Below are 13,412 nucleotides of genomic sequence, written 5' to 3'. Positions count from 1 at the left end.
AACACTTGTTACAAGAACTATAGCACCTTGTCATTCAATTTTGACATAAAATATCACCTCCTCAGTGGCCTTTCTTCTCCCATCTCTCACTCCCCTGCAAGATGCTTGTTATTCTCCCATGACCTGTTTTTGCTTCATCACAGCACTCACCAGCATCCATTACTTTTGTGTTTATTTACTTGTTTATTTTTTCTCTGTCTTGTCATCAGTGTCCCATTTTCCACTAGTACATTAGTTTTACGAAGTCAGGGGACTTTGTTTGCCTGGGATCTTATCTGTTCCATACACAGTGTCTCCTCAGCTCCTGGGAGAATGCCTCGTTCTCAGACAGCTTCCAATGAGTACTTGCCAAATATAAGAATCAGCTTCTTCTACAGCCCTGCCTTCAAGAATAGAACTCAAAATAGCAGGGTCACCATATAATTTATTTTCCACACTGCCACTTTTGACAATGAAAGAGGACACCATTAGGTGCCAGGATAATAGGTGTAAACTTTATAAATCTTTGTTGAATGAATAAAGAAATGACAGAATACATACACATTTAGATCCCTGGAGGGTTTGTCAGATATCAGGATTAAGGAATATGTTTTAAAAGACATTATTACATCTGACATTTTAAGAGATCAAGACATCTAAAGGTCAAGAAGAGATTCTCAAGAAGGTATCCTCCTAGACCCTCAGAAACTAGCTAGAGGTGATTTATAACTGGTGCCATATTTATGTGTCAGTGGATTCTAGTTAGATGATTTCCTAATGCTTTATGCAACTTGATTTCTCCAAGTAGTTAACATTCCTTCCCTAGCCTCCCTATGCCTTAGTTCACACAATGACTTTCCATAGGAAATCTTTGATTGGTTGTCTTTGTTTATTATTCTAAGTATTAGAAAAGGTAGATTTCAATTCAAACTGTAATTGCCTAGAATGCTCCAATAGTGGAATTCAGATTTGGAAAGGGTTTTTGTTTTTCTAGTAGAAAAAATGGTCTAATAAGTCTACATCACTAACAGAACTACTTGAAAAATTAAAATGATATTTTAATATTAAACTTACAATTTGGTGTCTTTTTTTTCTTTTTTTGCTGAGAAAGATTCTCCCTGAGCTAACATCTGTTGCCAATCTTCCTCTTTTTTTATGTGAGCCACTGCCACAGCATGGCCACTGTCAGATGAGTGGTGTAGGTCTGCACCCATGAACCGAACCTGGGCTGCCAAAGCGGAGCATGACAAACTTAATCACTAGGCCACCAGGGCTGGCCCAGTGTCTTATTTTTAAAGGCAGTGTGTTAGCATAACACGTCAGTCTGTCATGTTTCACTGACTTAATACAGTGACAGAATTAGGACTTTCAAGCAAAAGTAATAATAAAGATATCTGTCTCCTTGCATTGAACACATTCTTGGGTAATGTACCTAAGACTTAATGTATTTAGTTAGAGGGAGAGGAAAACAGCCACTTGCAGAGGCTGGCTGCCTTTGGGCTCAGGATCCAGTCTGCAAGCTCTTTCCCTTCAAGCTTTCCCCTACGGTCCAGAACCACCTGGGCAATGACAAATGTTAACTGAAATCGTTCCAATGTGCCAGGTACTGTGCTTCATGGGAACTGGAGGGATTGCCCCAAGAAGAACCCAAACAGGGTCTCTGGCCCCATAGACAGGCAGACATTAAAACTGATTCAATTTATACATGATAAAAGTAGTGAGAGGTAGTAGTGGGGGTGATCGTGAAATGATCAAGGTGAAGAAAGGTGCCAAAGCAGAAAGAAGCATACATTCAAGGATGTGACTGAAAGAGAGAGCCAAGGGACAGTGGATGGTGATGAGGATAGAGAGGTGGACACAGGTGAGACCTTGCAGGTCCTTGTGGACCATGCTCACAATATAGGACTTCATTGTTTCTCTGCTTTTCCATGCTACCCTTCACCACTGTGAGAGTCACACATCCCAGCAGAGGCCCATGAGGACAAGACTGCGGTGCTTATGGCTGTGGGATAACCAGGTGGGCAACCACTGGAGAGAGAACAACCAGTTGTTTTGATGAAAGACATCACTAATGAGAATAACACCTCTCATTTATATGAGTCTTTAATGAACACGTCAACATGTAATATTACCTATTTGTTTGCTGTCTAATGTCCCTCAAATAGATTGTAGGCTACATGAGAATAGAAAAATTGTCTTTTTTTCCCCACCACTACATCCCCAATACATTGAACTATAAATGGCACATGGGTATTTATTTAAGGGATAAATGAATTGATGAATGACTCAAGTTAATAGGAAAAGACTTGTTCAGATTTATATTTTTAAAATATCACTTAGGCTATGACTGTAGTGTATGGATTTTGGGTGGGGTAAAGGATGAGATATGATGGTGGGAGGATGAGAGTGACTGAATCTATGGAATAATCTTTAAAAGATCCTAGGGAGTCTCCAATAACCCACCCCACTACTGGTGGGTAGGAAGATGGAGATGGAAATTAACATATAGTAAACATCCATGATGTGTCAATTACTATGCTAGGTGCCTTCATATACTTCATATCATTTAATTCTCAAGCCAAAAACAACACCTCTAATATGTGCATGAATTACATTTTATAGATGCAGAAGCTGAGATTCAGAAAGATTACATAATTTGCCTAAACAGCTGCAATTTCGACCTAGATTTACCAAACTTGAAAGTGGATGCCCAACTGGAAAGTATACCATTGCTGCCAATCAGAATATATGAAGAACTACAGGTCAATCACTGAAATCTTGATTCTAAGACTTACCATTTGGTTTCCTGAGGTTCTTTGGAGGCTCTCAATTGTGCAGGAAATGGCATATTCTTATTATTAGACATTGTGATTCCCATTTTCATTTTGAGTGATGCTCTTTGCAGACGTAGTTTTCAATTTCCTTAGCCACATTTTCCTAATACATATCCTGGGTACTGTTTTCAACTCTGCCCACAACCCCAGCACACTCATTTGTGAGTAGCTTAGAAATTAGCCCATATGCTAGTGCCAGTGTTCCAGTCATAGGACTTCTAGAAAACCGGTTTCAAATATCTTGTTCAGCAATCAGACCTAGGTCTTGGTATCCCCTTCTCCCACCCTGATTCCATGATCCCTCCAACTTACAATTCTTCTTCCCTTCTCCTGCCCTGCTTAGTGCCTAAAAATATAACAGGATTTCTCTTAGGTCCCTACTCCAAATTTTTGACATTTACCTTGTGATAAGTTGTAACTCTCTTTCAGGACCAGAGTCCTATCCTAAACCACAGCTCTGTGCTTTCCTGTTATGTTCTTATGGCTCTCTCTTCCATGCTCTTGGTCCCTACTTTAGCCCAGTGGCTGGATGCCATCTATGTTTCCATTTTCCTAGCTTCCCTGATTGCCTTTTGCATTCTTTGTCATTGTGCATTACTTACCCACTGAGATTATGGGAACTTGTGGTTGGTGATTGCTATCTGTTCATCAAAAGTTCATACTCCCTTTCCTCTGTAGAGTTGCTGAGAAGTGACTGGCCAACCAGAAACTACATTGTCTGCCCTATCATCTTGTATTGAGCTGGGGACATGGGACTAAATTTTGTCTAACAGAATATAGACGGAAGAAACGTATGCTACTTCCAACCTGGCCCATCAAAAACTTCACAGAGCCAGCTGGATATCACCCTCCAGAGAAAATTGGTTACATTAAAGCAGTAGAGCCTCCATCAACCTGTGTCCTTGATTGACTTTTTGAGGCAGAAACTACCCCTCCCTTTATGTGAGGGAAAATTAGTCTCTAGTCTATGATGTTAAGCCACTGGGGTTTCTCTGACACAGGAGCCAGCTTTACTTATATAATACATACTTCTTCCAAAAACCACTGAGGTCAACATTTTTTGAACTGGTTGAGCTTATGACCTTTTGAATAAACACTGTCCTATAGGGCCAGCAGCCCCTCTGGTAACTACCACTGTTATCAAGTCAGTTCTGAAACCTCTGTCTACCCATAAAGGACTGACATGAGGGCAGGTTTTCTCTCTCTTCTCCTCTGGTCAGCCTCATGTCGCCTTCAGTTGGCCAATATGCCTTATGCCCATTTGTCAAGCTACAGCATACTGAAAGATATTTAAAAACTAAACTGTTTAGTGGGAACAAATATAGGGAACCCAAATACCTCCATGGCCACACGTCTGTGAACACTCTGTCCAAGCTGTCCACCCGGAGAGCTGACAGTTGACCACACATTCCACCAGGCAGTGAATACTCATTCTCTGGGGCTTCTCCAAGTTACGCTGCAGATGGAAATAAAATATGATGTTACTGGAGAAATCACATCACTATCAAATCAAATCAAATCACTATCCTTTTATGGGAAACACTGCCCTTTATTCTACGATAATAATCTCTACATTTTTGTGGGGAAAAAATATTCTTTCTTATATAAATTGGAGGCAATCATAGAAAATGGTTGTCCTTACTTCACAAAATAGAAATTTGTCAGCCCAAATTTCTTTTTATAAAATCCTCTACTCTTGAATAGACCTACAATTAGAATACTGGGAAAGCAGGCAGTTACATGACACAGGGATCTGTCCTGTTGCTCAGCCAGCAAGGAGGCAGGAAGAACTCAGTGCTAAATTCAGGCACCTTACACTTTTGGATTGTCCAATAGCACACACAGAGCTCAAAACTAACAGCTATGTAGGCTAAAAAATAAATAAGAATAAAAACAAAACCAACAATGCATTTAAAGTTCATTAAAAAGATTAATTAGGCTAAAAACATAATCATGGTCTTAATTATGGGCAAAGTTGGTGATACAGTTTATTTTCTTCTTGTCCTCTCTGAAACTAGCATCTAGGCAAAATGTACAAATTTTCTATTGCCCAAGGTAGAAGAGGTCTTGGTGAAACAATAAATCATCTAAGAAACACAGAAAGAATGATGAAAAATTCTGCTATAGGAATCACACACTTTTTGTGTGCTTATTTAGTAAAACTCTGACATTCAACACATGTTAAATGTTGGTAATGTCCACACCAAGCTAAAATTAATGATTATAGCATGATTACTTGCCAAGGGGGCAAAACAGAAATTATCATACAGGATTTATGATCCATTCACGATATACAGATATTCTAGTTAGGTTAATAATTTAGTACTTCTTGAATATTCTTTAAATATTTGTTGGACATATGATATTTGGAAAGCAAAGAAACTGATTTTTCTATTAACAAATAGTTTATATCTTTCTTTGTATCAAAAGAAAAGATTTACTATATACACTAAATGTAAGATTTTCACTGATTTGGAGTTGTTATTGATTGGCAATTTATTTTTCTTGAAGCAGACAGCTTCTTGAGAGGCAGATGAAATGAAATGAAATGTCAAAATAAATCACTGACTCTTGGTAGACAGAACTCTGCCCTGTAATTGGTCAGTTTCAGAATTTCACCAAATGTGACATCTAATTTCAGATGGTCTGGTCTTAGGGTTGGCCTATGGCTATACTGTTGGTTTAGAGAGCATGTAGTCACAGTACTTAACAGAGGTAAGTCAGGATAGGTGAGGAAGGTTTTGTTTTGGTTTTAATTTCCACTTGTGGACTCCACCTATGTTAGGAGAGATGGTACAACTGTCATTTTGCCAGTTTGTTAAAGAAGTTTCTGTGGAAACCTCAGCTGACTGGCCCCGTATTTTCAACTTATTCCAAAGGTTGTTTTGGTGCTTCTCATAGTGTGACAGCATATGGTCATCTTCATTTCTATTAAACTGCCCTCATAGTGCTTTTCACTTACACATTGGGAAGGAAGTGCCAAGATCTTTGGAACAGCTTTTGTCCAAACTCCATATAGTTTGTCACAGGAAAAAAAGAGGCAATAAAATTACAAAAATTCAGAATCCACTAATTCGAAACTTGGTAGAGAGGCATTTTAACTTAACTTGAGAAGAAAAATACAACTGTGCTAATTATCTAGCAAATCATTTGCTAAGCAAGTTAGCAGAGAATTCTAATAGCAAATGTCAGTGTTCATCTTATATTCCAGGGACAGTGTTTACCATATGTGCTAATGAATCAGCTGCCCAATACAAAGTCACATCTAAATGTTACAGTCCCGATATCAATAATTTTTGGCAAGCAAGTACATCTAAATAAGTTGTTCAAAATAATAAAAATAAATTTTTTTAAGTGAACCCATTTCCCCAGGGCAAATGACCTTTCCTGGTCATTTTGACTAAGTTCAAACTAGTGAGATATAACTGTACTATACTAGTACCTCTTACTCTAACTGAACCTGAGCTGCGATGAGAAGAAATCAGAGCCTGTCATTTATGTCAAGATTGTGGATGTTGCAGACCAATATTAAGAAACACAAAGCCTTGGGCGTGAGATACAGATGTAAACAAATTACCTGCTCGCATTCGTCCATGCCAACTGACTTGCCGTCACTGCGCACACAGCTCAGAAGGCGGGTCCTGATACCTTGCCCACAGGTTGCATTTTCACTCAACTGGCACGTGCTCCACTCTACAGGCATAGGATCATCACACTGAGTTTCAAAGTTATGGCCATGTGAGCAAAATACAACAAACCTCTGCTTATCTGCATTGGCAGAGAAGGATAGTGAGCACCTAATCCTAAAACCATTTCCAGGTGGCTTCGAAAAGCATCATGCAATTCTTTTATTACAAAACAAACAATCAAACAAATAAAACTGAGTTACCTTCCTAAGTTTGCTTTCTTGAGGTAAAAAGCCAAATAGTTTTTTAGAAACCATCTCACAGTTGGCTGGGTAGGAAAGGAAAGACACTAACCAGGATGGCGAAAGAAAACTAGTTTAAAATCATCTATTTCCTAGGGATAATTAAGACATAAAATAACGCTGAAATGATGCTAGTATTTGATGTAAACTTGAAAATGTTTTCAAGGAATAAATCCAATCATCTAAACCATTTGGTACATTTGGTACAGTGGAGCCAAGAGAGGTACCCCAGAGAAGAAAGAGGGCAAGATATACAGAATCATACGGATTGCTACAGAAACTCTAATTTTAATAAAATTATTCTCTCATGAGAGAAGGTTTTATAGATTTGGCTAGCTGCATTACAAACTAGACAGCTGGGAGTTAGAATAAATTATCCCATAATTAATCTGCTTCTTAACAAACTCTTATTGTTGGTGTGGGTAGAAAGGAAGATCCTTGATCATATACAATGAGAACCTCTTTAAGGAGATTTTCCGTATTTGGCAGATGATCTAAGAGTTTAATACAAATAGCAAACCCATGTACAGTAAAATCAGTATTTTAAAGACATGTTCTTCCAGTAAAGCAAATTTCATTGTATTTCTGAAAAATTACTATAAAAAACAAGGATCTGAAGTATCTTTAACTAAGAAAAAGGGCAAATACACCAGGTCATCTTTCACCTATGAAGACAATCAGACAGCCCCACAGAATTCACTGTGAGGTCTTCTACATGAGAACTCTCAGCAGTGCCTCTGTGACCTCAGGGAGGAATTTGTTTCAGAAAAGGCTATTGGTTTGCCTCTGCAGGCATGTGGTGGTTTGGTTGTCAGTATTGAATTCAATGCTGAGACTTAACATGGTTCCACATTTTGTGGCATTTTGTATATCTGCCACTGCAGGGGATGGCAGGTAGCAGATCAATGTAACTAAATAGTCTTTGGTATTAGACACTGAGTGCTCTGGTGCCTGGAGAAACCTGAGTAGTGGCTGAATAAGGAGGCTGATGTGATTCCCCGTGCCTTGAAAACATGCCCGCCCACCTACCAAAACCACCTACCATTCATCCTTATTAAGACCCATAGAGCAAGTACATCACAAGCCTGAATTTCTTGAAATGATGAAGGCCATGAAAGAGCTCAATTCTATGACAGCATGATTACATTCTATCCTGAATGGTAAATTATCCTCGGCTACTTATTTTTGTTGTTTCAATTTATCATGGCTTAATTTAACTTTATTCTGAAACTTTGCCAAGTCTTTCTAAGCATCTCTGAATTCAGATTCCAGGTGGCCTTACTGAATCTACATGCCAAGTGTGGGCATTTCTTTCTGTAAAGGGACACTGCAAATGTCAAGTCTTCAGTCTTCCTCGCAATACACTCACATACTCTACTTTCAGTCCTTAATCTGGAGAATCAAAACACAAGCAAACATCCTCCCATCAGTCAATGTTCAGGGGAAATGGCATGGTTGTAGATTTCAACTGTACCTGTTAGATTGTACTGGAACTGGAAGCAATTTTCATTGAGGAGGCAAGGCCGCACCTGTGAGTCTTCAGCACACATCCTTGAGCTCAGCGAGGGCCTCAGCAGATGGCGGCTTCTTCTCTGCATTGTGTGGGGATCACATGACTATAGAAATCAAAGAGCAGGCAGGGTTAGAAAGGACTCAGAGTTACTTGATAAATTATAACTGATTATCTGTATACATGCAGAGAGAAGAGAGGATTGAGAGCGTTAAACAGAACATTTAGAAAGTAAAACCATTCTGTGATTCACTGTAAATAGTTTTCAGTTTTTTTTCACCTGATAACTCTTTCTTTTCCTGTGTTATGGTGAAGCCTACATTTCTATCTCCCATGTATAATTAGGCAGATGGAGACTATTTTAATAAAAACAAACACCTGAACTCCCAAATAGTCTGCCATGTAGCAAGAGATCAATGCCTTTTGAATGTTTAAATGAATGGAAAAAGGAAGACACTGTCCCTGTGACCTCAGATAGGCTAGCCCAATAGAAATAACCACACAGGACATTTTAATAAGAAAATCATTTTTAAACCCCAGAACAAACAGGTATATAGAGAGTTATGAAATCAACATTGCCAATATGCCAGAACTTTCCGCTTATTTTGGAGGCCCTCTGATCCACAGGGGATGAGCTGCTGCCCTTTCAAGCAAAATAAATGTATAAATGTGAACTTCAAAGATTCACAAATATTACTTTACCTATGGGTACACATGTCCTCTTATAGCCTCAACTCAAATCATGCCCTTGAGCCAGGTAAACCTGCCTGCCACATCTCATCCAACTTCTCTACCAACAGTGGACTTCAAATTCTCCCTACTGGAATAATCTCATTTCAACTGTCCTAAATCCTATCCTTCCCCTTCTATAGAACACTAATCAGGATTTCATCCTTGACAGTCTTTCTTATAATAATGATAAATTCTTCTCTTCCTTCCTGAGCAACCTTCCACCCATGCTCAGAAATTACTCTACAGGATTTGCTTCTAAACATCTGCACATACACATATACTTATATGCTATACTACCCTTATAATATTGTCATTCTTTCTTTATTACCTTGGCTCTTTGCTTTCTTTATAAATTTGAGTGCATGATATATCATGATTTCTACTTCCCGTGTCATTCCCTGGAAATCTTGGTATATATTTTACATAGTGGTTTTTCAATAAATACCATTAAATATGGTCACAGCAACACAATTCCAGACTCAGAAATCTAAAGAGGAACATAGATGCTTAAACCACAGGAGAAATGAAAGTCTCTGAATTAAGGTCACCAAATCATCACTTACATATTTGGGATGTTTTATTTTTATTCCTTTTACTTTTTCAGATATTGTAGCAAGAACACAACTTGTAAACTGAATCTTGGCTGTTAATCAAAATGATTGTACTGAAATATGCAGGAAAATGCCACAATATTTTCTATTAATTTTAAGTGTTTGGAGCTACTGAAAGACATTTACTATCCACGTACTTTATAGTTGGATAATCTGTCAATACTTGTAAAGTAATTTTACACTTTAATTGTATCGAATTGTCTCTAGATGATCAAGAACGGCCACTGAAACTAGGTAATTATTCTTAATTATCTGCAAATAAATCCCATGCTAAATGCTTCCCAATAATTTATTATTAGTTCACCAATTGATTTGATTGTTTGTTCTCATGAGGGGGAAGAGTAACTTAAATGATTTGCCAGTGAAAGAAAATGAAGGTATCTTGGTAGATTTCCTGATTAGTGTTCTACTGCTTTTCTACCTTATAAAAAAATCAATTAATGTCTGAACCAGGTGAATATGTGTAAGAACTTTTGTACCTGCTTAGTCTAAGCCATTAAATAAAGCAAAAGAGAAAATAACACACATATGCACACAGGCACGCACACAAATCAAATTACTATGCAACCTTGAACGAGTCACTTATATACCCTGTATCTTAGTTCGTCATCTAGACCTGGGTGAGAAAAGGGGACGGGGTTAGGGGTGTTGTTTGATGAGATTTAAGAATTTATTCTCTCAGAGCTCACAGTCTGTAAGTCTCTAATTCTTCTGGATATGGTTTTTAAAATATCCTGTTGAGCCTAACCCATCATTCATAACTATGTAGACTTAGATAATTACTTTCTAGAAATTAATATATTGAAAACCAACATCACAGCCAACTCTCCTAACTCTTTATCTATAGAAACATGCAAAGAGGAAGCATGACTGAGATCCACAAACACAATGCAACCTAATCTTAGGCAATATTTTCATGTTCTACCTTTTAAAAATTGTCCTGGAACTGCTAACAAGTGATAGATGGGGTAGTATTCCTCCTCATTTGTTTCTCTCTTAGTTATTTATAGAAAGTTCATAAAATAATGAATTGGTCACAGGGGAGATAAGGGGGGAGTCAAAAAAAAAAAAAAAAGCATGGCAAAGGCGTTTTACATCTGGATGACTTCTTTATTAGATCAAGACTCCTCAAATATAAACCTGGATCTCTTCTCCTGTAGAGTACTTATATAAAGACATATTGTCAATTTCCTAAATAAAGAAGTGAGAAAGTGATGTGTGGATAACTAACCCAAAGTCAACTTTGGACCAGTTTCATTATAAAGATCAAGGTTATACAGCTAAACTTTATTTGCTAGGGAAGGAGATGACCAATAAGAACCATTTAGTTTCTGGTACATAAGCTTTTTTATGAGACTAGATGTTCTAACTTATTACCTTTGAAAACCAGCACTTCCCTTAAAGTTCAATCTTCCCTTATACCATTGTGCCTTCACACCTTTTGTTCTCTCTAGCAACAAGGCCTTTACCCTTAGGCCTGACCTGAATATTTGTATTTATTCCTCAAAATCACATCAGATATCACTTCCATGAGCCTCCACTGACACCTTTGCAGCCATATAAATGGAATCACCTCATCTAGTAAACATTTTCACTGCACTTGTACATGTATTGATGTGTGTGCATTCTTCCCATAGGATATTTGAAGAGAGAGTCCATGTCTTAATTTTCTTTGACATTGAAAGGCTTGTTCTGTGTCTGGCATACAGTATGTAAATAATAAACATTTATTGTGTAGGATAATTTGGTGCTTCCTGAGCAATAATACTGGATTTTTGTAAGCTGCCATTAGCAGACAAATGGTTAACCCTGGCCTCTGATCACAATGCACAAATGTAAGGGGTCCCCATAGGGACCCCTTGTATATCAGATAAAAAGAGAATTTTATCTTTTTTCTAATTGTCATACATTTCCTATAAAATCTAGATGGCATTTCCCAGAACAATGGACTCCATCATTAAATTAATAAAAATATCAATAAATGAGTTTTAATTTACCCATATAAAATATGTTAGATATTTTAAATAAATCCAAATAAGAACATATAATTTGATATTTTTCTCACCAACATTGAACTATTAACAATCATGGTTTAATAAAATCTGGCATAAATCCAGGTACTTGTGAATTTAAGTTGCTCTGCAAATTTATTGTCTGGAGATGAGCATGACTCCAAGTCCTGGCCTTGTCAGCTCCCATCAGACATAGAAACCCAATGTCTTTCTTCTGTTACAAGGTTTATCTGATAATTTTGAAATGGTTTCTCCCTCATTTAGCTGATTAGCCCTGCTGTCAGTAGCTCTGCTGTTTCTCTCTATATCTTTCATGAGGCAAAATGGATACATATGCTATGAACTTGAGTTTTCCTTATTTGGAAAAATGGAGTAAAAAGAGATTCACAAAATACCACTGCAACGCTTCGTAAAGAAATTTTCAATGAAATTAAACCCTAATTCTCAAAGATTGATAAGGGATGAGAAAATCTCTAGGGGAGAAAAAAATGGGCCTGAAAATTGTTACTTATGCCTCTCATGTTCAAAAAAATTCTCACAGATTCTGAGGAGATAGTTACAGGAGTGAAAAAGAAAAGTTCTTTGCAAAGTCAAAAGCACGTAGACAAATATGCTCAGTAAATTTAAGTGACAAGTTATCTCCACAAGTCTCAAACTAAGAATAGGTGGGGATCAATGACCGAAGTTACAGGACCTGTGTGATATTGGCATCCAATAGGAGGAAGCAGAAGGTAGAAATGGGGCTTCTGACATACCCAAAAATATCAAAATGGAAAATGAAACCTGAGAGGAGGATGATTTTGTGTACCCCAAAAGCAGGTGAATAAAGGGGTCCTGGAGAGGTTTGGAGGTTGATGCAGTCTGGGTCCAATGAACTTGCATCATTAACAAGCCAAAGCTCCCTTCCAGGACAATTCCCTGCATGCAAGAGTAACCGGTGGGAAGAGTTTCCAAACTGAGCACAATAGGAAAAACAGCAGTGAAGAAAAAGGGAGGGTCAGGAAACAAAGGGGTAAAGAAAAGTGCTCCAGTAAACCTCACAAGGTGAGCTACTATATTTTTGAACACTCAAAAAAAAAAAGAGAACACTGGCCCATGAAAATGAAATTAAGAAAAAATAATCCTGAACCCACACCTCCTTCTAAAAGTTCACAAAACTTCATTTCACAGAAAAATAAGCAAAATAAGGAATCAAATTCAAATACCACAAAAGGGTATTATGCAGAAAAAGAGAATAAAGGTCTGAATAACATCCCCATAGATAAATAAAAAAAAGTGCAGCAGAAAGACATGCATGAAAACTATTTCAAAATGAGCTAACAGTCATTTAGCAAATGACACAAGATATGAAAGAACGACATAAGAATTAGAAAAATTCAGAACTTAAGTGATAGAACTCAGTAAATACTTAGAAATAAAAGAAAAATTATTTTCAGAAATGAACATGAAACTGGGAGAAATACAAGAATAAAAATACAACAAATAATGCCTTAAGGAAAACAAAATATAGAAAAAGAAAAAATTGAAATTAAAGAAATATTTAAAAAGAGATTGAAAGAATTTGAGAAAAACTGGCAAATAGAAAAGTGAGGCAAAACAGATGCCACATGCATATAATAAGATTTTATGGTGAAGAAAACCGAAGCAAGAGAACAGAACGTAACAAAAAAAGGTTCAAGAAAATTTTCAAAAAAAGAAAGATTTCAAACTACTTATTGAAAGGGTACATCAGAATCACCAATACTGTGAACTCTCATACACTGTTGGTGGGAGTGAAAACTGGTGCAGCCACTATGGAAAAGAGTA

General features: G+C 37.3%; 1 protein-coding gene across 1 annotated transcript in view; it reads right to left on the bottom strand.

The window, feature by feature from the left end:
* The window catches only part of THSD7B (thrombospondin type 1 domain containing 7B), an 808,984-nt gene that overhangs the window by 35,264 nt on the left and 760,308 nt on the right, over positions 1 to 13,412 (bottom strand). The window contains exons 18-20 of the mRNA XM_087435109.1: positions 8,216 to 8,357; positions 6,391 to 6,506; positions 4,152 to 4,269 (exon numbers count right to left, since the gene is read on the bottom strand). Coding sequence (XP_087291235.1) covers positions 4,152 to 4,269; positions 6,391 to 6,506; positions 8,216 to 8,357 — 376 coding nt within the window. The remainder of the gene's footprint in view (positions 1 to 4,151; positions 4,270 to 6,390; positions 6,507 to 8,215; positions 8,358 to 13,412) is intronic.

This window comes from Ceratotherium simum, chromosome 9 (assembly GCF_057802395.1).
Source record: "Ceratotherium simum simum isolate JZ-2026a chromosome 9, ASM5780239v1, whole genome shotgun sequence".
Lineage (NCBI taxonomy): Eukaryota > Metazoa > Chordata > Mammalia > Perissodactyla > Rhinocerotidae > Ceratotherium > Ceratotherium simum.
The sequence above is the reverse complement of the archived record's forward strand: the minus strand, read 5'-3'. Positions and strand labels throughout refer to the sequence as shown.